Source organism: Oncorhynchus keta, chromosome 17 (assembly GCF_023373465.1).
Source record: "Oncorhynchus keta strain PuntledgeMale-10-30-2019 chromosome 17, Oket_V2, whole genome shotgun sequence".
Taxonomy (NCBI): domain Eukaryota; kingdom Metazoa; phylum Chordata; class Actinopteri; order Salmoniformes; family Salmonidae; genus Oncorhynchus; species Oncorhynchus keta.
The window spans coordinates 61,264,379-61,289,702 of NC_068437.1; the positions used below are offsets into that span (position 1 = coordinate 61,264,379).

At 41.9% G+C, this 25,324-nt stretch overlaps 2 protein-coding genes and 1 long non-coding RNA gene across 12 annotated transcripts in view; 2 read left to right on the forward strand and 1 right to left on the reverse strand.

Annotated features, from left to right (window-relative positions):
- LOC118380120 (E3 SUMO-protein ligase PIAS1-like) overlaps positions 1 to 25,093 on the forward strand; it is a 68,280-nt gene extending 43,187 nt beyond the window's left edge. Inside the window, exons 8-13 of one of the 3 annotated variants that reach the window (XM_052466878.1) lie at positions 4,303 to 4,376; positions 4,552 to 4,712; positions 5,669 to 5,799; positions 18,990 to 19,176; positions 19,319 to 19,496; positions 22,928 to 25,093. In XM_052466878.1, the coding sequence (XP_052322838.1) occupies positions 4,303 to 4,376; positions 4,552 to 4,712; positions 5,669 to 5,799; positions 18,990 to 19,176; positions 19,319 to 19,496; positions 22,928 to 23,233 (1,037 nt within the window). In that variant the 3' untranslated portion in view covers positions 23,234 to 25,093. Of the gene's footprint in view, positions 1 to 4,302; positions 4,377 to 4,551; positions 4,713 to 5,668; positions 5,800 to 18,989; positions 19,177 to 19,318; positions 19,497 to 22,295; positions 22,401 to 22,747; positions 22,874 to 22,927 lie in introns of those variants that run through there. The other 2 variants (XM_052466879.1, XM_052466881.1) reach the window with 2 other exon arrangements.
- On the reverse strand, positions 12,790 to 17,712 carry LOC127908444 (uncharacterized). Of its 7 annotated transcripts, none has more exons than XM_052466882.1 (6): positions 16,833 to 17,712; positions 16,443 to 16,772; positions 16,054 to 16,083; positions 15,456 to 15,485; positions 14,428 to 14,577; positions 12,790 to 13,618 (listed from the first exon to the last, which is right to left on the reverse strand). In XM_052466882.1, the coding sequence occupies exons 1-6, from the start codon at positions 17,132 to 17,134 to the stop codon at positions 13,540 to 13,542; spliced, it is 921 nt and encodes a 306-aa protein (XP_052322842.1). In that variant the 5' UTR covers positions 17,135 to 17,712; the 3' UTR covers positions 12,790 to 13,539. The 7 variants fall into 7 exon arrangements, 1 of the variants encoding a protein (XP_052322842.1); XR_008067372.1 differs by having other exon boundaries at positions 13,586 to 13,618; positions 14,458 to 14,577; positions 16,833 to 17,709; XR_008067373.1 differs by lacking the exons at positions 14,428 to 14,577; positions 15,456 to 15,485 and having other exon boundaries at positions 13,600 to 13,618; positions 16,833 to 17,706.
- LOC127908446 (uncharacterized) lies at positions 19,547 to 21,328 on the forward strand. Of its 2 annotated transcripts, none has more exons than XR_008067379.1 (3): positions 19,547 to 19,757; positions 20,160 to 20,188; positions 20,882 to 21,328. It is a non-coding gene; the product is annotated as an uncharacterized LOC127908446 (long non-coding RNA). The 2 variants fall into 2 exon arrangements; XR_008067378.1 differs by lacking the exon at positions 20,160 to 20,188 and adding an exon at positions 20,246 to 20,274.
- Positions 25,094 to 25,324: the final 231 nt, after the last annotated feature.

The window sequence follows — 25,324 nt, forward strand, 5'->3', positions numbered from 1 at the left end:
TCTCTCTCTCTCTACAGTCAAAGAGAAGTTAACAGCAGAGATTGTGTTGTCTCTCTCTCTCTACAGTCAGAGAAGTTAACAGCAGAGATTGTGTTGTCTCTCTCTCTCTACAGTCAGAGAAGTTAACAGCAGAGATTGTGTTGTCTCTCTCTCTCTACAGTCAGAGAAGTTAACAGCAGAGATTGTTTTGTCTCTCTCTCTCTACAGTCAGAGAAGTTAACAGCAGAGATTGTGTTGTCTCTCTCTCTCTACAGTCAGAGAAGTTAACAGCAGAGATTGTGTTGTCTCTCTCTCTCTCTCTACAGTCAGAGAAGTTAACAGCAGAGATTGTGTTGTCTCTCTCTCTCTACAGTCAGAGAAGTTAACAGTGAGATTGTGTTGTCTCTCTCTCTCTACAGTCAAAGAGAAGTTAACAGTGAGATTGTGTTGTCTCTCTCTCTCTACAGTCAAAGAGAAGTTAACAGCAGAGATTGTGTTGTCTCTCTCTCTCTACAGTCAGAGAAGTTAACAGTGAGATTGTGTTGTCTCTCTCTCTCTACAGTCAGAGAAGTTAACAGTGAGATTGTGTTGTCTCTCTCTCTCTACAGTCAGAGAAGTTAACAGCAGAGATTGTGTTGTCTCTCTCTCTCTACAGTCAGAGAAGTTAACAGTGAGATTGTGTTGTCTCTCTCTCTACAGTCAGAGAGAAGTTAACAGTGAGATTGTGTTGTCTCTCTCTACAGTCAAAGAGAAGTTAACAGTGAGATTGTGTTGTCTCTCTCTCTCTACAGTCAGAGAAGTTAACAGCAGAGATTGTGTTGTCTCTCTCTCTCTACAGTCAAAGAGAAGTTAACAGCAGAGATTGTGTTGTCTCTCTCTCTCTACAGTCAGAGAAGTTAACAGTGAGATTGTGTTGTCTCTCTCTCTCTACAGTCAGAGAGAAGTTAACAGTGAGATTGTGTTGTCTCTCTCTCTCTACAGTCAGAGAAGTTAACAGCAGAGATTGTGTTGTCTCTCTCTCTCTACAGTCAGAGAAGTTAACAGCAGAGATTGTGTTGTCTCTCTCTCTACAGTCAAAGAGAAGTTAACAGTGAGATTGTGTTGTCTCTCTCTCTCTACAGTCAGAGAAGTTAACAGTGAGATTGTGTTGTCTCTCTCTCTCTACAGTCAGAGAAGTTAACAGCAGAGATTGTGTTGTCTCTCTCTCTCTACAGTCAGAGAAGTTAACAGTGAGATTGTGTTGTCTCTCTCTCTCTACAGTCAGAGAAGTTAACAGCAGAGATTGTGTTGTCTCTCTCTCTCTACAGTCAGAGAAGTTAACAGCAGAGATTGTGTTGTCTCTCTCTCTACAGTCAAAGAGAAGTTAACAGTGAGATTGTGTTGTCTCTCTCTCTCTACAGTCAAAGAGAAGTTAACAGCAGAGATTGTGTTGTCTCTCTCTCTACAGTCAGAGAAGTTAACAGTGAGATTGTGTTGTCTCTCTCTCTCTACAGTCAGAGAAGTTAACAGTGAGATTGTGTTGTCTCTCTCTCTCTACAGTCAGAGAAGTTAACAGCTGACCATGACAGTGAGATTGTGTTGTCTCTCTCTCTCTCTACAGTCAGAGAAGTTAACAGTGAGATTGTGTTGTCTCTCTCTCTCTACAGTCAGAGAAGTTAACAGCAGAGATTGTGTTGTCTCTCTCTCTCTACAGTCAGAGAAGTTAACAGTGAGATTGTGTTGTCTCTCTCTCTCTACAGTCAGAGAAGTTAACAGCAGAGATTGTGTTGTCTCTCTCTCTACAGTCAGAGAAGTTAACAGCAGAGATTGTGTTGTCTCTCTCTCTCTACAGTCAAAGAGAAGTTAACAGCAGAGATTGTGTTGTCTCTCTCTCTACAGTCAAAGAGAAGTTAACAGCAGAGATTGTGTTGTCTCTCTCTCTACAGTCAAGAGAAGTTAACAGCAGAGATTGTGTTGTCTCTCTCTCTCTACAGTCAGAGAAGTTAACAGCAGAGATTGTGTTGTCTCTCTCTCTCTACAGTCAGAGAAGTTAACAGAGAGATTGTGTTGTCTCTCTCTCTCTACAGTCAGAGAAGTTAACAGTGAGATTGTGTTGTCTCTCTCTCTCTACAGTCAGAGAAGTTAACAGTGAGATTGTGTTGTCTCTCTCTCTCTACAGTCAGAGAAGTTAACAGATGAGATTGTGTTGTCTCTCTCTCTCTACAGTCAAAGAGAAGTTAACAGCAGAGATTGTGTTGTCTCTCTCTCTCTACAGTCAAAGAGAAGTTAACAGCAGAGATTGTGTTGTCTCTCTCTCTCTACAGTCAGAGAAGTTAACAGTGAGATTGTGTTGTCTCTCTCTCTCTCTACAGTCAGAGAGAGTTAACAGCAGAGATTGTGTTGTCTCTCTCTCTCTACAGTCAGAGAAGTTAACAGCAGAGATTGTGTTGTCTCTCTCTCTCTACAGTCAGAGAAGTTAACAGCAGAGATTGTGTTGTCTCTCTCTCTACAGTCAGAGAGAAGTTAACAGTGAGATTGTGTTGTCTCTCTCTACAGTCAAAGAGAAGTTAACAGTGAGATTGTGTTGTCTCTCTCTCTCTACAGTCAGAGAAGTTAACAGCAGAGATTGTGTTGTCTCTCTCTCTCTCTACAGTCAAAGATAAGTTAACAGCAGAGATTGTGTTGTCTCTCTCTCTCTACAGTCAAAGAGAAGTTAACAGCTGACCCTGACAGTGAGATTGTGTTGTCTCTCTCTCTCTACAGTCAGAGAAGTTAACAGTGAGATTGTGTTGTCTCTCTCTCTCTACAGTCAGAGAAGTTAACAGATGAGATTGTGTTGTCTCTCTCTCTCTACAGTCAGAGAAGTTAACAGATGAGATTGTGTTGTCTCTCTCTCTCTACAGTCAGAGAAGTTAACAGTGAGATTGTGTTGTCTCTCTCTCTACAGTCAGAGAAGTTAACAGCAGAGATTGTGTTGTCTCTCTCTCTCTACAGTCAAAGAGAAGTTAACAGTGAGATTGTGTTGTCTCTCTCTCTCTCTCTACAGTCAGAGAAGTTAACAGCAGAGATTGTGTTGTCTCTCTCTCTACAGTCAGAGAAGTTAACAGCAGAGATTGTGTTGTCTCTCTCTCTCTACAGTCAGAGAAGTTAACAGTGAGATTGTGTTGTCTCTCTCTCTCTACAGTCAAAGAGAAGTTAACAGCAGAGATTGTGTTGTCTCTCTCTCTACAGTCAAAGAGAAGTTAACAGTGAGATTGTGTTGTCTCTCTCTCTCTACAGTCAGAGAAGTTAACAGATTAGATTGTGTTGTCTCTCTCTCTCTACAGTCAAAGAGAAGTTAACAGTGAGATTGTGTTGTCTCTCTCTCTCTACAGTCAAAGAGAAGTTAACAGCAGAGATTGTGTTGTCTCTCTCTCTACAGTCAGAGAAGTTAACAGTGAGATTGTGTTGTCTCTCTCTACAGTCAGAGAAGTTAACAGTGAGATTGTGTTGTCTCTCTCTCTCTACAGTCAGAGAAGTTAACAGTGAGATTGTGTTGTCTCTCTCTCTCTACAGTCAGAGAAGTTAACAGCAGAGATTGTGTTGTCTCTCTCTCTACAGTCAAAGAGAAGTTAACAGTGAGATTGTGTTGTCTCTCTCTCTCTACAGTCAGAGAAGTTAACAGCAGAGATTGTGTTGTCTCTCTCTCTCTCTACAGTCAGAGAAGTTAACAGTGAGATTGTGTTGTCTCTCTCTCTCTACAGTCAGAGAAGTTAACAGCAGAGATTGTGTTGTCTCTCTCTCTCTACAGTCAAAGAGAAGTTAACAGTGAGATTGTGTTGTCTCTCTCTCTCTACAGTCAGAGAAGTTAACAGCTGAGATTGTGTTGTCTCTCTCTCTACAGTCAAAGAGAAGTTAACAGTGAGATTGTGTTGTCTCTCTCTCTCTACAGTCAGAGAAGTTAACAGCAGAGATTGTGTTGTCTCTCTCTCTCTCAGTCAACAGAGAGATTGTTAACAGCAGAGATTGTGTTGTCAGAGATTGTGTTGTCTCTCTCTCTCTACAGTCAGAGAAGTTAACAGTGAGATTGTGTTGTCTCTCTCTCTCTACAGTCAGAGAAGTTAACAGCTGACCCTGACAGTGAGATTGTGTTGTCTCTCTCTCTCTACAGTCAGAGAAGTTAACAGCAGAGATTGTGTTGTCTCTCTCTCTCTCTACAGTCAGAGAAGTTAACAGCAGAGATTGTGTTGTCTCTCTCTCTCTACAGTCAGAGAAGTTAACAGCAGATTGTGTTGTCTCTCTCTCTCTCTACAGTCAGAGAAGTTAACAGCAGAGATTGTGTTGTCTCTCTCTCTCTCTCTACAGTCAAAGAGAAGTTAACAGCTGACCCTGACAGTGAGATAGCGACCACCAGTCTACGAGTCTCTCTACTCTGTCCGGTACGTACCCTCATTTACGTTTTAGTAATTTAGCAGGTGTTCCTAATCAGAAACGATCAATCAGTGATCAACTTGGGTAAAAGTAGGTAGATTAGATAAAACAACCACATCACAATCAGAAGTTCTGCTACAAACAGCACAATACTCATCCTTCTGTTTCCTGTTTCCTGTCTAGCTGGGGAAGATGCGTCTGATGATCCCGTGCAGAGCCTTGACGTGTTCCCACCTCCAGTGTTTCGACGCTACTCTTTACATCCAGATGAATGAGAAGAAACCCACGTGGGTGTGTCCTGTCTGTGATCAGAAGGCCCCCTATCAACACCTCATCATCGACGGGTGCGTTCTGCTGCACCTCTCTGGGGATGCTACACATTGTATTGCATTGCAGTACAGTATCACACACTATTTCTGAACCCCCGTGTGTGTGTGTGTGTGTGTGTGTGTGTGTGTGTGTGTGTGTGTGTGTGTGTGTGTGTGTGTGTGTGTGTGTGTGTGTGCCTGTGCCTGCCTGCCTGCCTGCCTCTCTCTCTCTCAAAGAGCTGTCTCTCTCGCTGTCCCTGACTGTCTCTCTCGCTGTCTCTCTCTCTCTGTCTCTCTCGCTGTCTCTCTCTCTCTGTCTCTCTCGCTGTCCTCTCATCTCTCTCTGTCTCTCTCTCGCTGTAATTTCTGTCTCTCTCTGTTCCTAATCAGAAACTCTCTCTCGATCAATCAGTGATCAACTTGGGTAAAAGTAGGTAGATTAGGTAAAACAACCACATCACAATCAGAAGTTCTGCTACAAACTGTCTCAATACTCATCCTTCTGTTTCCTGTTTCCTGTCTCTGTCTCTCTCTCTCTCTGATCGTCTGTCTGATCCCGTGCAGAGCCTTGACGTGTTCCCACCTCCAGTGTTCTGTCTCTCTCTCTTTACATCCAGATGAATGAGTCTCTGTCTCTCTCTCTGTCTCTCTCTCTGTCTGTCTCTCTGATCTCTGTCTCTCTGTCTCTCTCTCTCTCTGGGTGTGTCTCTGTGATCAGAAGGCCCCTCTCAACACCTCATCTCTCTGTCTCTCTGCGTTCTCTGCACCTCTCTGGGGTCTCTCTCTCTGTCTCTCTTGTCTCTGCATTCTGTCTGTCTCTGTCTCTCTCTGTCTGTCTCTCTGTCTCTCTCTTTCTCTCTGTCTGTCTGTCTGTCTCTCTGTCTCTCTCTCTCTCTCTCTCTCTGTCTGTCTCTCTCTCTGTCTCTCTCTCTCTCTGTCTTTCTGTCTGTCTGTCTTTCTCTCTCTCTGTCTCTCTGTCTGTCTCTCTACAGGTTGTTCATGGAGATCCTGAACAGCTGTGAGGACTGTGATGAGATCCAGTTTAAAGAGGACGGGAACTGGTATCCCATGAGGTCGAAGAAGGAGGTCACAGAGGTGTCTGCTTCATTCAACGGGGAGGACGGTACGTGGTGATTCCTCCAGCTTCCCTTCTAGTGTCATAGTAGCACCATTTATAAGTATTCAACTCCTTTGTTATGGCAAGACTACATAAGTTGAGGAGTAAACATTTTTAAAGAATCTTAACAAGTCACATAAGTGTCATGGACTCACTCTGTGTGCAATAATAGTGTTTAACATGACTACCTCATCTCTGTACCCCAAACATACAATTATCTGTAAGGTCCCTCAGTTGAGCAGTGAATTTAAAACACAGATTCAACCACAAAGACCAGGGAGGTTTTCCACTGCCTTGTAAAGAAGGGCACCTATTGGTAGATGGGTAACACAACAAGCAGACATTGAATATCCCTTTGAGCATAGTGACGTTATTAATTACACTTTGGATGGTGTATCAATACACCCAGTCACTACAAAGATACAGGTGTCCTTCCTAACTCAGTGTATCAATACACCCAGTCACTACAAAGATACAGGTGTCCTTCCTAACTCAGTGTATCAATACACCCAGTCACTACAAAGATACAGGCGTCCTTCCTAACTCAGTGTATCAATACACCCAGTCACTACAAAGATACAGGAGTCCTTCCTAACTCAGTGTATCAATACACCCAGTCACTACAAAGATACTGGCGTCCTTCCTAACTCAGTGTATCAATACACCCAGTCATTATCAAATCACATACCTAACTAGTTTCAATACACCCAGTCACTACAAAGATACAGGTGTTTCCTAACTCAGTGTATCAATACACCCAACTACAAAGATACAGGTGTCCTTCCTAACTCAGTGTATCAACAGTCACTACAAAGATAAGGTGTCTAATAACTCAGTGTATCAACAATAGTCACTACAAATCTAAAGTGTCCTTCGTAAAATAATACAATTAAAGATACTGGCGTATTCCTAATATCAGTGTATCAATACAAGTCACTGACAGAGATACTGGACGTACTTCCTAACTCAGTGTATCAATACACCCAGACTACCAGTAGAATAGAAACTCAGTGTATCATACACCCAGACACCAGTAGAATAGGTGTCCTTCCTAACTCAGTATCATACACCCAGTCACTACAGAGATAGGTGTCCTTCGTAGAAGTGTACAATACATAGTCACTACAAAGACACCTTCCTAACAGTGTAGAATACACCCAGTCACTACAAAGATACAGGTGTCCTTCGTACTCAGTGTATCACACCAGTCACTAAAAGATAGGTGTCCTTTCTAACTCAGTGTATGATACACACAGTCACTACAAAGATAGAATGTCCTTCGACAGTATATCACACAGACACCAGTCAGAAGATACAGGTGTCCTTCCACTTTGGATGGTGTATCAATACACCCAGTCACTACAGAGATACTGGTGTCCGTCCTAACTCAGTTGCCGGAGAGGAAGGAAACCGCTCGGGGGTTTCACCATGAGGCCAATGATGACGTTAAAACAGTTTAAATCAAAATGTATTATCAAATCACATACACATATTTAGCAATGTTATTTTGGGTGTAGTGAAATGCTTGTGTTCCTAGCTCCAACAGTGCAGTAATATCTAATAATTCACAACAATACACACAAATCTAAAGTAAAATAATGAAATTAAGAAATATATGAATATTTGGACGAGCAATGTTGGAGTGGCATTGACTAAAATATAGTAGAATAGAAGACAGTACATACACACAGACACCAGTAGAATAGAATACAGTATATACACACAGACACCAGTAGAATAGAAGACAGTATATACACACAGACACCAGTAGAATAGAAGACAGTATATACACACAGACACCAGTAGAATAGAAGACAGTATATACACACAGACACCAGTAGAATAGAAGACAGTATATACACACAGACACCAGTAGAATAGAAGACAGTATATACACACAGACACCAGTAGAATAGAAGACAGTATATACACACAGACACCAGTAGAATATAATATATTTATATATATACACACAGACACCAGTAGAATAGAAGACAGTATATACACACAGACACCAGTAGAATAGAATATAATATATATATACACACAGACACCAGTAGAATAGAATATAATATATATATATACACACAGACACCAGTAGAATATAATACAGTACATACACACAGACACCAGTAGAATAGAAGACAGTATATACACACAGACACCAGTAGAATAGAAGACAGTATATACACACAGACACCAGTAGAATAGAATATAATATATATATACAGACACCAGTAGAATAGAATACAGTATATACACACAGACACCAGTAGAATAGAAGACAGTATATACACACAGACACCAGTAGAATAGAATATAATATATATATACAGACACCAGTAGAATATAATATATATATACACACAGACACCAGTAGAATATAATATATATATATACACACAGACACCAGTAGAATATAATATATATATATACACACAGACACCAGTAGAATATAATATATATATACACACAGACACCAGTAGAATATAATATATATATACACACAGACACCAGTAGAATATAATATATATATACACACAGACACCAGTAGAATATAATATATATATACACACACACACCAGTAGAATAGAATATAATATATATATACAGACACCAGTAGAATATAATATAATATATATATACAGACACCAGTAGAATATAATATAATATATATATATACATATGAGATGAGTAAAGCAGTATGGAACCATTCTGAGCAGTGTTTCATTATTAGAGTGGCCAGTGACTCCACGTCTATGTATATGGGGCAGCAGCCTCTAAGGTGCAGGGTTGAGTAACCGGGTGGAGGTCAGCTGGTGATGGCTGTTTAACAGTCTGATGGCCTTGAGATAGAAGCTGTTTTTCAGTCTCTCGGTCCCAGCTTTGATGCACCTGTACTGACCTCTCCTTCTGGATGATAGCGGGGTGAACAGGCAGTGGCCCGGGTGGTTGTTGTCCTTGATGAGTTTAATGGTTGTGAGAGGAGAAAACCGAGGATGGATCAGCAACATTGTAGTTACTCCACAATACTAACCTAAGTTCAGGGAAGTCAGGAACCAATACACGCAGTCAGTCAGGAAAGCAAAGGCCAGCTTCTTCAGGCAGAAATTTGCATCCTGTAGCTCTAACTCCAAAAAGTTTGGGGACACTGTAAAGTCCATGGAGAACAAGAGCACCTCCTCCCAGCTAGGTAACAATGTCACTACCGATAAATCCACTATAATTGAGAATTTCAACAAGCATTTCTCTACGGCTGGCCAAGCTTTCCTCCTGGCTACCCCAACCCCGGTCAACAGCACTGCACCCCCCGCAGCTACTTGCCCAAGTCTCCCAGCTTCTCCTTCACCCAAATCCAGATAGCAGATGTTCTGAAAGAGCTGCAAAACCTGGACCCCTGCAAATCATCTGGGTTTGACATTCTGGACCCTCTTTCTAAAATTGTCCCACGCCGTTGTTGCAACCACTATTACCAGCCTGTTCAACCTCTCTTTCGTATCGTCTGAGATCCCCAAAGATTGGAAAGCTGCCGCGGACATCCCCCTCTTCAAAGGGGGAGACACTCTAGACCCAAACTGTTACAGACCTATATTCATCCTGCCCTGCCTTTCTAAGGTCTTCGAAAGCCAAGTTAACAAACAGATTACTGACCATCTCGAATCCCACCGTACCTTCTCCGCTGTGCAATCTGGTTATAGAGCTGGTCATGGGTGCACCTCAGCCACGCTCAAGTTCCTAAACGATATCATAACCGCCATCGATAAGAGACAGTACTGTGCAGCCGTCTTCATCGACCTGGCCAAGGCTTTCGACTCTGTCAATCACCTTATTCTTATCGGCAGACTCAACAGCCTTGCCTTCTCCAATGACTGCCTCACCTGGTTCACTAACTACTTCTCAGACAGAGTTCAGTGTGTCAAATAGGAGGGCCTGTTGTCCTGACCTCTGGTATTCTCTATGGGGATGCCACAGGGTTCAATTCTCGGGCCCGACTCTTTTCTCTGTATATATCAATGATGTCGCTCTTGCTGCTGGTGATACTCTGTTTCGCCTCTACGCAGACGACACCATTCTGTATACTTCTGGCCCTTCTTTGGCACTGTGTTAACTAACCTCCAGATGAGCTTCAATGCCGTACAACTCTCCTTCCGTGGCCTCCAACTGCTTTTAAATGCAAGTAAAACTAAATGCATGCTCTTCAACCGTTCGCTGCCCGCACCTCCAGCATCACTACTCTGGACAGTTCTGACTTATGTGGACAACAACAAATACCTAGGTGTCTTGTTAGACTGTAAACTCTCCTTCCAGACTCACATTAAACATCTCCAATCCAAAATTAAATCTAGAATCAGCTTCCTATTTCGCAAACAAAGCCTCCTTCACTCATGCTGCCAAACATACCCTTGTAAAACTGACCATCCTACCGATCCTTGACTTCGGCGATGTCATTTACAAAATAGCCTCCAACACTCTACTCAACAAATTGGAGGCAGTCTATCACAGTGTCATCCGTTTTGTCACCAAAGCCCCATATACTTACTACCCACCACTGCGGCCTGTATACTCTAGTCGGCTGGCCCTCACTATACATCCGTCGCCAAACCCACTGGCTCCAGGTCATCTACAAGTCTCTGCTAGGTAAAGCTCCGCCTTATCTCAGCTCACTGGTCACCATAGCAACACCCACCCGTAGCACGCGCTCCAGCAGGTATATCTCACTGGTCATCCCCAAAGCCAACACCTCCTTTGGCTGCCTTTCCTTCCAGTTCTCTGCTTCCAGTGACTGGAACGAATTGCAAAAATTGCTCACTTTAAACATCAGCTATCTGAACAGCGAACCGATCGCTGCAGCTGTACATAGTCCATCTGTAAATAGCCCGTCCAACTACCTACCTCATCCACATACTATTTTATTCACTTTTCTGCTCTTTTGCTCACCAGTATCAATTCAATTCAATTCAAGGGATTTATTGGCATGGGAAACATGTGTTAACATTGCCAAAGCAAGTGAGGTAGACAACATACAAAGTGAATATATAAGGTGAAAAACAACAAAAATGAACAGTAAACATTACACATACAGAAGTTTCAAAACAGTAAAGACATTACAAATGTCATATTATATATATATATATAAAATGTACAAATAGTTAAAGGACACAAGATAAAATAAATAAGCATAAATATGGGTTGTATTTACAATGATGTTTGTTCTTCACTGGTTGGCATTTTCTCGTGGCAACAGGTTACAAATCTTGCTGCTGTGATGGCACACTGTGGAATTTTCGAATTCTTTGTGGATCTGTGTGATCTGGGGGAAATATGTATCTCTAATATGGTCATACATTGGGCAGGAGGTTAGGAAGTGCAGCTCAGTTTCCACCTCATTTTGTGGGCAGTGAGTATCTCTAGTTGCACATCGTCATCTGCTCATCTATCACTCCCGTGTTAATCTGCTAAATTGTAATTACTTCGCTAATATGGCCTATTGCCTTACCTCCTTACGCCATTTACACGCACTGTATATTGACTTCTTCTATTGTGTTATTGACTGTACGCTTGTTTATTCCATGTGTAACTCTGTGTTGTTTTTGTCGCACTGCTTTGCTTTATCTTGGCCAGGTCGCAGTTGTAAATGAGAACTGGTTCTCAACTGGCCTACCTGGTTAAATAAAGGTGTTCTCAACTAGCCTACCTGGTTAAATAAAGGTGTTCTCAACTGGCCTACCTGGTTAAATAAAGGTGTTCTCAACTAGCCTACCTGGTTAAATAAAGGTGTTCTCAACTGGCCTACCTGGTTAAATAAAGGTGTTCTCAACTGGCCTACCTGGTTAAATAAAGGTGTTCTCAACTGGCCTACCTGGTTAAATAAAGGTGTTCTCAACTGGCCTACCTGGTTAAATAAAGGTGTTCTCAACTGGCCTACCTGGTTAAATAAAGGTGTTCTCAACTGGCCTACCTGGTTAAATAAAGGTGTTCTCAACTGGCCTACCTGGTTAAATAAAGGTGTTCTCAACTAGCCTACCTGGTTAAATAAAGGTGTTCTCAACTAGCCTACCTGGTTAAATAAAGGTGTTCTCAACTAGCCTACCTGGGTAAATAAAGGTGTTCTCAACTAGCCTACCTGGTTAAATAAAGGTGTTCTCAACTAGCCTACCTGGTTAAATAAAGGTGTTCTCAACTGGCCTACCTGGTTAAATAAAGGTGTTCTCAACTAGCCTACCTGGTTAAATAAAGGTGTTCTCAACTAGCCTACCTGGTTAAATAAAGGTGTTCTCAACTAGCCTACCTGGTTAAATAAAGGTGTTCTCAACTAGCCTACCTGGTTAAATAAAGGTGTTCTCAACTAGCCTACCTGGGGTAAATAAAGGTGTTCTCAACTAGCCTACCTGGTTAAATAAAGGTGTTCTCAACTAGCCTACCTGGTTAAATAAAGGTGTTCTCAACTAGCCTACCTGGTTAAATAAAGGTGTTCTCAACTAGCCTACCTGGTTAAATAAAGGTGTTCTCAACTAGCCTACCTGGTTAAATAAAGGTGTTCTCAACTAGCCTACCTGGTTAAATAAAGGTGTTCTCAACTAGCCTACCTGGTTAAATAAAGGTGTTCTCAACTAGCCTACCTGGGTAAATAAAGGTGTTCTCAACTAGCCTACCTGGTTAAATAAAGGTGTTCTCAACTAGCCTACCTGGTTAAATAAAGGTGTTCTCAACTAGCCTACCTGGTTAAATAAAGGTGTTCTCAACTAGCCTACCTGGTTAAATAAAGGTGTTCTCAACTAGCCTACCTGGTTAAATAAAGGTGTTCTCAACTAGCCTACCTGGTTAAATAAAGGTGTTCTCAACTAGCCTACCTGGTTAAATAAAGGTGTTCTCAACTAGCCTACCTGGTTAAATAAAGGTGTTCTCAACTAGCCTACCTGGTTAAATAAAGGTGTTCTCAACTAGCCTACCTGGTTAAATAAAGGTGTACCTGGTTAATAAAGGTGTTCTCAACTAGCCTACCTGGGTAAATAAAGGTGTTCTCAACTAGCCTACCTGGGTAAATAAAGGTGTTCTCAACTAGCCTACCTGGTTAAATAAAGGTGTTCTCAACTGGCCTACCTGGTTAAATAAAGGTGTTCTCAACTGGCCTACCTGGTTAAATAAAGGTGTTCTCAACTAGCCTACCTGGTTAAATAAAGGTGTTCTCAACTGGCCTACCTGGTTAAATAAAGGTGTTCTCAACTAGCCTACCTGGTTAAATAAAGGTGTTCTCAACTAGCCTACCTGGTTAAATAAAGGTGTTCTCAACTGGCCTACCTGGTTAAATAAAGGTGTTCTCAACTAGCCTACCTGGTTAAATAAAGGTGTTCTCAACTGGCCTACCTGGTTAAATAAAGGTGTTCTCAACTAGCCTACCTGGTTAAATAAAGGTGTTCTCAACTGGCCTACCTGGTTAAATAAAGGTGTTCTCAACTAGCCTACCTGGTTAAATAAAGGTGTTCTCAACTGGCCTACCTGGTTAAATAAAGGTGTTCTCAACTAGCCTACCTGGTTAAATAAAGGTGTTCTCAACTAGCCTACCTGGTTAAATAAAGGTGTTCTCAACTAGCCTACCTGGTTAAATAAAGGTGTTCTCAACTAGCCTACCTGGTTAAATAAAGGTGAAATAATAATAATAATAATAATAATAATTGACAGAGTGAAAAGAAGGAAGCCTGTACAGAATACAAATGTTTAAAAATAAATGTGGCAAAGCATTTCACTTTATGACCGAATACAAAGTGTGATGTTGGGGGCAAATCCTATACAACACCTTACTGAGTACCACTCTCCAATACAACACCTTACTGAGTACCACTCTCCAATACAACACATTACTGAGTACCACTCTCCAATAAAACACATTACTGAGTACCACTCTCCAATACAACACATTACTGAGTACCACTCTCCAATACAACACATTACTGAGTACCACTCTCCAATACAACACATTACTGAGTACCACTCTCCAATACAACACATTACTGAGTACCACTCTCCAATACAACACATTACTGAGTACCACTCTCCAATACAACACATTACTGAGTACCACTCTTCTATACAACACATTACTGAGTACCACTCTCCACTACAACACATTACTGAGTACCACTCTCCAATACAATACATTACTGAGTACCACTCTCAATACAACACATTACTGAGTACCACTCTCCAATACAACACATTACTGAGTACCACTCTCCAATACAACACCTTAATGAGTACCACTCTCCAATACAACACATTACTGAGTACCACTCTCCAATACAACACATTACTGAGTACCACTCTCCAATACAACCCATTACTGAGTACCACTCTCCAATACAACACATTACTGAGTACCACTCTCCAATACAACACATTACTGAGTACCACTCTCCAATACAACACATTACTGAGTACCACTCTCCAATACAACACATTACTGAGTACCACTCTCCAATACAACACATTACTGAGTGCCACTCTCCAATACAACACATTACTGAGTACCACTCTCCAATACAACACATTACTGAGTACCACTCTCCAATACAACACATTACTGAGTACCACTCTCCAATACAACACATTACTGAGTACCACTCTTCTATACAACACATTACTGAGTACCACTCTCCACTACAACACATTACTGAGTACCACTCTCCAATACAATACATTACTGAGTACCACTCTCCAATACAACACATTACTGAGTACCACTCTCCAATACAACACATTACTGAGTACCACTCTCCAATACAACACCTTAATGAGTACCACTCTCCAATACAACACATTACTGAGTACCACTCTCCAATACAACACATTACTGAGTACCACTCTCCAATACAACCCATTACTGAGTACCACTCTCCAATACAACACATTACTGAGTACCACTCTCCAATACAACACATTACTGAGTACCACTCTCCAATACAACACATTACTGAGTACCAATACAACACTCTCCAATACAACACCTTACTGAGTACCACTCTCCAATACAACACATTACTGAGTACCACTCTCCAATACAACACATTACTGAGTACAACTCTCCAATACAACACATTACTGAGTACCACTCTCCAATACAACACATTACTGAGTACCACTCTCCAATACAACCCATTACTGAGTACCACTCTCCAATACAACACATTACTGAGTACCACTCTCCAATACAACACATTACTGAGTACCACTCTCCAATACAACACATTACTGAGTACCACTCTCCAATACAACACATTACTGAGTACCACTCTTCTATACAACACATTACTGAGTACCACTCTCCAATACAACACATTACTGAGTACCACTCTCCAATACAACAAATTACTGAGTACCACTCTCCAATACAACACATTACTGAGTACCACTCTCCAATACAACACATTACTGAGTACCACTCTCCAATACAACACATTACTGAGTACCACTCTCCAATACAACACATTACTGAGTACCACTCTCCAATACAACACCTTACTGAGTACCACTCTCCAATACAACACATTACTGAGTACAACTCTCCAATACAACACATTGCTGAGTACCACTCTCCAATACAACACATTACTGAGTACCACTCTCCAATACAACACATTACTGAGTACCACTCTCCAATACAACACATTACTGAGTACCACTCTCCAATACAACACCTTACTGAGTACCACTCTCCAATACAACACATTACTGAGTACAACTCTCCAATACAACACATTGCTGAGTACCACTCTCCAATACAACACATTACTGAGTACAACTCTCCAATACAACACCTTACTGAGTACCATTCTCCAATACAACACACTACTAAGTACCACTCTCCAATACAACACATTGCTGAGTACCACTCTCCAATACAACACCTTACTGAGTACCACTCTCCAATACAACACATTACTGAGTACCACTCTCCTATACAACACATTACTGAGTACCACTCTCCAATATAACACATTACTGAGTACCACTCTCCAATACAACACATTACTGAGTACCACTCTCCAATACAACACATTACTGAGTACCACTCTCCAATACAACACATTACTGAGTACCACTCTCCAATACAACACATTACTGAGTACCACTCTCCAATACAACATATTACTGAGTACCACTCTCCAATACAACACATTACTGAGTACCACTCTCAATACAACACATTACTGAGTACCACTCTCCAATACAACACATTACTGAGTACCACTCTCAATACAACACATTACTGAGTACCACTCTCCAATACAACACCTTACTGAGTACCACTCTCCAATACAACACATTACTGAGTACCACTCTCCAATACAACACATTACTGAGTACCACTCTCCAATACAACACATTACTGAGTACCACTCTCAATACAACACATTACTGAGTACCACTCTCCAACACAACACATTACTGAGTACCACTCTCCAATACAACACATTACTGAGTACCACTCTCCAATACAACACCTTACTGAGTACCACTCTCCAATACAACACATTACTGAGTACAACTCTCCAATACAACACATTGCTGAGTACCACTCTCCAATACAACACATTGCTGAGTACCACTCTCCAATACAACACATTACTGAGTACAACTCTCCAATACAACACCTTACTGAGTACCATTCTCCAATACAACACATTACTGAGTACCACTCTCCAATACAACACATTACTGAGTACCACTCTCCAATACAACACATTACTGAGTACCACTCTCCAATACAACACCTTACTGAGTACCACTCTCCAATACAACACATTACTGAGTACCACTCTCCAATACAACACATTACTGAGTACCACTCTCCAATACAACACATTACTGAGTACCACTCTCCAACACAACACATTACTGAGTACCACTCTCCAATACAACACATTACTGAGTACCACTCTCCAATACAACACATTACTGAGTACCACTCTCCAATACAACACCTTACTGAGTACCACTCTCCAATACAACACATTACTGAGTACAACTCTCCAATACAACACATTACTGAGTACCACTCTCCAATACAACACATTACTGAGTACCACTCTCCAATACAACACATTACTGAGTACCACTCTCCAATACAACACATTACTGAGTACCACTCTCCAATACAACACATTACTGAGTACCACTCTCCAATACAACACATTACTGAGTACCACTCTCCAATACAACACATTACTGAGTACCACTCTCCAATACAACACATTACTGAGTACCACTCTCCAATACAACACATTACTGAGTACCACTCTCCAATACAACATATTACTGAGTACCACTCTCCAATACAACACATTACTGAGTGCCACTCTCCAATCCAATACAACACATTACTGAGTACCACTCTCCAATACAACACTCTACTGAGTACCACTCTTCAATACAACACATTACTGAGTACCACTCACCAATACATCACATTACTGAGTACCACTCTCCATATGTTCAAGCACAATTATGGCTGCATCATGTTATGGGTATGCTTGTCATCAGCAGGGACTAGGGAGTTTTCTATGTTAAAAATAAATGGAATGGAGCTAAGCACAATAAATATCCTAGAGGAAAACCTGGTTCAGTCTGCTTTCCTACAGACACTGGGAGACAAATTCTCCTTTCCGCAGGACAATAACCTGGTTCAGTCTGCTTTCCTACAGACACTGGGAGACAAATTCCCCTTTCAGCAGGACAATAACCTGGTTCAGTCTGCTTTCCTACAGACACTGGGAGACATTCACCTATCAGCAGGACAATAACCTAAAACACAAGGCCAAATCTACACTGGAGTTGTTTACCATGATGACATTGTTTTGACTTAAATCTGCTTGAAAATCTATGTCAAGACTTAAAAATGGCTGTCTAGAAATTAGCAACAACCAACTTGTCAGAGCTTCAAGAATTGTCAAGAGAATAATGTGCAAATATTGTACAATCCAGGTGTGGAAAACTCAGAGACATTGATTACAGCTGGAAGTGTTTCTCTCTCTTAGAGACTTACCCAGAAAGACTCACAGCTGTAATCACTCTTAGAGATTTACCCAGAAAGACTCACAGCTGTAATCACTCTTAGAGACTTACCCAGAAAGACTCACAGCTGTAATCACTCTTAGAGACTTACCCAGAAAGACTCACAGCTGTAATCACTCTTAGAGACTTACCCAGAAAGACTCACAGCTGTAATCACTCTTAGAGACTTACCCAGAAAGACTCACAGCTGTAATCACTCTTAGAGACTTACCCAGAAAGACTCACAGCTGTAATCACTCTTAGAGACTTACCCAGAAAGACTCACAGCTGTAATCACTCTTAGAGACTTACCCAGAAAGACTCACAGCTGTAATCACTCTTAGAGACTTACCCAGAAAGACTCACAGCTGTAATCACTCTTCTAGACTTACCCAGAAAGACTCCCAGCTCTTCTAGACTTACTCAGAAAGACTCACAGCTGTAATCACTCTTCTAGACTTCCCCAGAAAGACTCACAGCTGTAATCACTCTTAGACTTACCCAGAAAGACTCACAGCTGTAATCACTCTTCTAGACTTATCCAGAAAGACTCACAGCTGTAATCACTCTTCTAGACTTCCCCAGAAAGACTCACAGCTGAAATCACTCTTCTAGACTTACCCAGAAAAACTCCCAGCTCTTAGAGACTTACCCAGAAAGACTCACAGCTGTAATCACTCTTAGAGTCTTACCCAGAAAGACTCACAGCTGTAATCACTCTTAGAGACTTACCCAGAAAGACTCACAGCTGTAATCACTCTTAGAGTCTTACCCAGAAAGACTCACAGCTGTAATCACTCTTAGAGTCTTTGATGCCTCATGATTGAGTATTGCTCTGTTCAAGTAGACTGTGATTTTGCTGTGGCCTGATAGGGGTGTCAGTGACTGTGAACACTCTGAGAGACTCTGGGTTGAGGTCAGTGATAAAGTAGTCTACAGTACTACTGCCAAGAGATGAGCTATATGTGTACCTACCATAGGAGTCCCCTCGAAGTCTACCATTGACTATGTACATACCTCTCTCTGTCTCTGTCTTTCTTTCTGTCTCGTCTCACTGTCTCTCTCTCTCTCTGTCTCTCTCTGTCTTTCTCTCTCTCTCTCTCTCTCTGTCTTTCTCTCTGTCTCATCTCTCTCTCTTTCTGCCATAGACTCGTGTCGGACAGTAGAATCAGAGCACCACAGGAACAGCTCATCCCACAGCAGTACCAATAAGGTGGTGGTGATTGATCTGACTCTAGACAGCTCTTCAGACGACGATCTGGATGATGAGCCTCCTCTCAAGAGGGCCTGTCCCTCCTCCTCGCTGTCCCCTGCCTCGCCGCCTGTCAGCAAGGGGTATGTCCAATCACAAAATCCTACAAATACAATCTGTCCTCTGTCTGTTTTGGACCGACTGGACACCAGCCGGACTGTTCTGTTTTCTTGTCTCTTATGTCGACCTTTTACACCATGTTCTGACCTGGTGTTCTCCCCACAGAGTGTTGAACCTCCACAGCCAGGCGTCTCCGGTGGCCAGAGCTCCCAGCATGCCTCCTGTTGAGACCAGCTACATCCCCCCTCCACCCCCCCTCATACAGGACTACAGCCACTACTACCACACCCCCAATGACCTGGACCTCAACTTCTTCTCATTCCTCCAGGGAGACAACCATCAGGTAATGACTTCACAGAATAGAACCATTAGGTAATGGCTTCACAGAATTGAACCATCAGGTAATGACTTCACAGAATAGAACCATCAGGTAATGACTACACAGAATAGAACCATCAGATAATGACTACACAGAATAGAACCATCAGATAATGACTTCACAGAATAGAACCATCAGGTAATGACTTCACAGAAAAGAACCATCAGGTAATGGTTTCACAGAATAGAACCATCAGATAATGACTTCACAGAATAGAACCATCAGGTAATAACTACACAGAATATGACCATCAGGTATTGACTTCACAGAATAGAACCATCAGGTAATGACTACACAGAATAGAACCATCAGGTAATGACTTCACAGAATAGAACCATCAGGTAATGACTTCACAGGAGACAACATCAGGTAATGACTTCACAGAATAGAACCATCAGGTAATGACTTCACTGAATAGAACCATCAGGTAATGACTTCACAGGAGACAACATCAGGTAATGACTTCACAGGAGACAACATCAGGTAATGACTTCACAGAATAGAACCATCAGGTAATGGTTTCACAGAATAGAACCATCAGGTAATGACTTCACTGAATAGAACCATCAGATAATGACTTCACAGCAGACAACATCAGGTAATGACTTCACAGAATAGAACCATCAGGTAATGACTTCACTGAATAGAACCATCAGGTAATGACTTCACAGGAGACAACATCAGGTAATGACTTCACAGAATAGAACCATCAGGTAATGACTTCACTGAATAGAACCATCAGGTAATGACTTCACAGGAGACAACATCAGGTAATGACTTCACAGAATAGAACCATCAGGTAATGACTTCACAGAATAGAACCATCAGGTATTGACTTCACAGAATAGAACCATCGGGTAATGACTTCACAGAATAGAACCATCGGGTAATGACTTCACAGAATAGAACCATCGGGTATTGACTTCACAGAATAGAACCATCAGGTAATGACTTCACAGGAGACAACCATCAGGTAATGACTTCACCAAATGGAACCATCGGGTAATGACTTCACAAAATAGAACCATCGGGTAATGACTTCATAGGAGACAACCACCAGGTAATGACTACACAGAATAGAACATCAGGTAATGACGACACAGAATAGAACCATCAGGTAATGACTTCACAGAATATAACCATTAGGTAATGACTACACAGAATTGAACCATCAGGTAATGGTTTCACAGAGTAGAACCATCAGGTAATGACTTCACAGAATAGAACCATCAGGTAATGACTTCACAGAATATGACCATCAGGTATTGACTTCACAGAATAGAACCATCAGGTAATGACTACACAGAATAGAACCATCAGGTAATGACTTCACAGAATAGAACCATCAGGTAATGACTTCACAGCAGACAACATCAGGTAATGACTTCACAGAATAGAACCATCAGATAATGACTTCACAGCAGACAACATCAGGTAATGACTTCACTGAATAGAACCATCAGGTAATGACTTCACTGAATAGAACCATCAGGCAATGACTTCACAGCAGACAACATCAGGTAATGACTACACAGAATAGAACCATCAGGTAATGACTTCACAGAATAGAACCATCAGGTAATGACTTCACAGAATAGAACCATCAGGTAATGACTTCACAGCAGACAACATCAGGTAATGACTTCACTGAATAGAACCATCAGGTAATGACTTCACTGAATAGAACCATCAGGCAATGACTTCACAGCAGACAACATCAGGTAATGACTACACAGAATATAACCATCAGGTAATGACTACACAGAATAGAACCATCAGATAATGACTTCACAGAATAGAACCATCAAGTATTGACTTCACAGAATAGAACCATCAGGTAATGACTTCACAGGAGACAACCATCAGGTAATGACTTCACAAAATGGAACCATCGGGTAATGACTTCACAGAATAGAACCATCAAGTATTGACTTCACAGAATAGAACCATCAGGTAATGACTTCACAGGAGACAACCATCAGGTAATGACTTCACAAAATGGAACCATCGGGTAATGACTTCACAAAATGGAACCATCGGGTAATGACTTCACAGAATAGAACCATCAAGTATTGACTTCACAGAATAGAACCATCAAGTATTGACTTCACAGAATAGAACCATCAGGTAATGACTTCACAAAATGGAACCATCGGGTAATGACTTCACAAAATAGAACCATCGGGTAATGACTTCATAGGAGACAACCACCAGGTAATGACTACACAGAATAGAACATCAGGTAATGACGACACAGAATATAACCATCGGGTAATGACTTCACAGGAGACAACATCAGGTAATGATTTCACAGAATAGAACCATCAGGTAATGACTTCACAGAATATAACCATCAGGTAATGACTTCACAGAATAGAACCATCAGGTAATGACTTCACAGAATATAACCATCAGGTAATGACTTCACAGAATAGAACCATCAGGTAATGACTTCACAGAATAGAACCATCAGGTAATGACTTCACATGGTGGTGACCCTCCCTCCTCTCTCTCTCTCTCTGTAGCATTACAACATGGTGGTGACCCTCCCTCCTCTCTCTCTCTCTGTAGCATTACAACATGGTGATGACCCTCCCTCCTCTCTCTCTCTCTCTGTAGCATTACAACATGGTGGTGACCCTCCCTCCTCTCTCTCTCTCTCTGTAGCATTACAACATGGTGATGACCCTCCCTCCTCTCTCTCTCTCTCTGTAGCATTACAACATGGTGGTGACCCTCCCTCCTCTCTCTCTCTCTCTGTAGCATTACAACATGGTGATGACCCTCCCTCCTCTCTCTCTCTCTGTAGCATTACAACATGGTGGTGACCCTCCCTCCTCTCTCTCTCTGTAGCATTACAACATGGTGGTGACCCTCCCTCCTCTCTCTCTCTCTGTACCATTACAACATGGTGATGACCCTCCCTCCTCTCTCTCTCTCTGTAGCATTACAACATGGTGGTGACCCTCCCTCCTCTCTCTCTCTCTCTGTAGCATTACAACATGGTGGTGACCCTCCCTCCTCTCTCTCTCTCTGTAGCATTACAACATGGTGGTGACCCTCCCTCCTCTCTCTCTGTAGCATTACAACATGGTGGTGACCCTCCCTCCTCTCTCTCTCTCTGTAGCATTACAACATGGTGGTGACCCTCCCTCCTCTCTCTCTGTAGCATTACAACATGGTGGTGACCCTCCCTCCTCTCTCTCTCTCTGTAGCATTACAACATGGTGATGACCCTCCCTCCTCTCTCTCTCTCTGTAGCATTACAACATGGTGGTGACCCTCCCTCCTCTCTCTCTCTCTGTAGCATTACAACATGGTGGTGACCCTCCCTCCTCTCTCTCTCTGTAGCATTACAACATGGTGGTGACCCTCCCTCCTCTCTCTCTCTGTAGCATTACAACATGGTGATGGCAGCGGCGGCCTCTGCCTCAGAAGACCATGACCTTCTCCTCAACCGCTTCCTGCCGTATAGCTCCTCCCAGATGTTCCTGGACCAACCAGGGACCCCCGGGGGCGGGAGCAGCGCCCTGCCAGCAGCCAACGGGGGCAGCAACAGCGGGAGCAGCTCCAGTCTTGTTTCATCTAATAGTTTAAGAGATGTAGAGAGGGATGGAGAGCGGGACAGCCAGTCGAGCAGGTCTGATGCAGCGGCAGCGGTCATGTATGGCTCCATACCAGACGTGATCTCGTTAGACTGAAGGGAGGCGGGGGATCGTCCACACAGAACGGAAAAACAACTTGAGGGAGGAAATAGAAACGGACAAATAAATAATGAATAAAAAGTAGGAGAAAACAATGCTATGTACAGAGAGGAAAATTCTATTTTCAATTTGACTTATTATATATAAGCTCCCGACGATGACGATGACGATGATGAGTAACTTCAGTTGATATTTTTCTGTGGATACTGAAGATTTTTTCACAGCCTCTTCCTTCACGTGCCCCCTGACCCCTGACCCCCTGACCTTTTGTACTTCGTTCTTACTGTTTTATTTCAATATTCCACGTCGACGGCATTATTTTTGTCTCACAACATGTTTGGACTTGTGCTTCGGAGCGAGAATAGGAATCTGTCCGTTTGTTTCCTCATGTAGAGTTATTTTTTTTTCCTTTTTTTTCCTCCTTAACGTTCATTCTTACTGTGGTCAATAATATTGTATTTAATTATTTTCAAGGTATTATTTATTAATATGCTTTCAAGTTCTGTTGGATCCATGTGTGCTGTGTAAAAAGCATTCCTTATGCTCCATGTTGTTGATGTCACTAGGATCACACAGGCTATAGCCTGGCTGCTGTCTGTCTGTCGGCGTGGAATGGTTGCACTGACAGACTGCTACCCAGGCTGGTTATAGATCCACTACTGTGGTTTCTCTGGTTTGTGTGCTCCCTCTCTCATCTCTTTCATTTAGCCGAGGAAACTTTACTGCAGCATCCATCCTTAGTTGTTTTCACATTAAAGAAATATGATTAAAATAGTATCGAAATTGGCATCATAGTTACACACAGCAAATTTTCATTATGGGGGGCAGGGGGGGTGACGAAATGATTTCAATCCTGTGTATTACTACGGTACCTTGTTAAATGTGAGCACTTCTGTTTTCATGCAGGGTGTATCTTTGACTCACTTTTTCACCAAGTCATTCAAGGAAAACAAAACCCCAAGTATATTGAAGTTGCATCTGGAGCAGAGAACAAACTGCATGGCTTTTCATGCCTGCTATCTCTCTGTCGGTCTCTCCTCTCTCTCCTGTCACTCACCAGAGTCCAGTAGCTCTATAATGTGTGGTCTGATTGAGAGTGGTCAGTGTGACTGTGCTAGAGTTCCCGTTGAATGCCTGACAGAGACGGTCAGTGACAGCGGCATCACGCACCGCATCCACACTAGAGGGCCGACCCGAACGGTACTGTTGATGGCTTGGGGATTTTCTTTGGCTCTTTCCAGAACCTTTGTGGATGTGGAAACCAGGCCAGCCCAGTACAGCTTGGCTCAGTTAGGCCCTATAGTGTGGAATGGGCCATAGTGGTTTTGATGCCATTATTCTGTCCTTCGTTCTATTAGCCTTCTGTTCCCAGTTAGTATTATTTATTATTTCCTCTCTTAGTTTTGGTTGATTCATGAATATGCATTGCTATTGTCCTATGATATTTCTTTAGTAATTATATTTATTCATGAATATGCATTGCTATTGTCCTATGATATTTCTTTAGTAATTATATTTATTCATGAATGTGCATTGCTATTGTCTTATGATATTTCTTTGGTAATTCTATGATTCATGCTATTTAAGAGGTCATTGTCGCTTGATCTGCATCGTTGTAACAAACCAATTCTGTTTTAGTTTATTTTTCCTTTCCGTCTGTTGTGTTATTGAATGATGTCAATATCACAACAGAGGCGTGGAGCATTTTGATGGTCTCTGGGCTCTACTGTGTTGTTTGATAATTGTACGAATTAAACCGATAGATACAGCAAGACGACAGACAAGTAATGGTCTGCTCTGGCCTCTGCGAGACGTAGAGCTAGTCAATAAATCACTGTGTACGAGGGGTTGAATCAAGGTGCTTTTGCAGAAGTAATTTATGTTCCTGTTCTTGAATGTTCTTTGGACGTGAAGCATGTTTTTTGTGCAACTCTCTTTTCTTGAATGCAGCCTGTTCATATGATGGTGTCGGGACCCTAAACCTAAATGTCAGGACCCTAAACCTAAATGTCAAGATGGTAAGGAACCCCTAAATGTGATATTTAGAGAGTTAAATCGCTCTGGGTCTGTTAAGGCAGTGCACGGTAG

What these genes read in the sequence shown, in the direction of transcription:
- LOC127908444 (XM_052466882.1), bottom strand. Translation starts at nt 17,134, where the DNA reads ATGTGTTGTATTGGAGAGTGGTACTCAGTAATATGTTGTATTGGAGAG. An exon ending in GGAGAGTGGTACTCAGTAAT is followed by an intron (nt 16,773 to 16,832) that starts GTGTTGTATTGG and finishes GTACTCAGTAAG; the next exon opens with GTGTTGTATTGGAGAGTGGT. An exon ending in GGAGAGTGGTACTCAGTAAT is followed by an intron (nt 15,486 to 16,053) that starts GTGTTGTATTGA and finishes GTACTCAGTAAG; the next exon opens with GTGTTGTATTGGAGAGTGGT.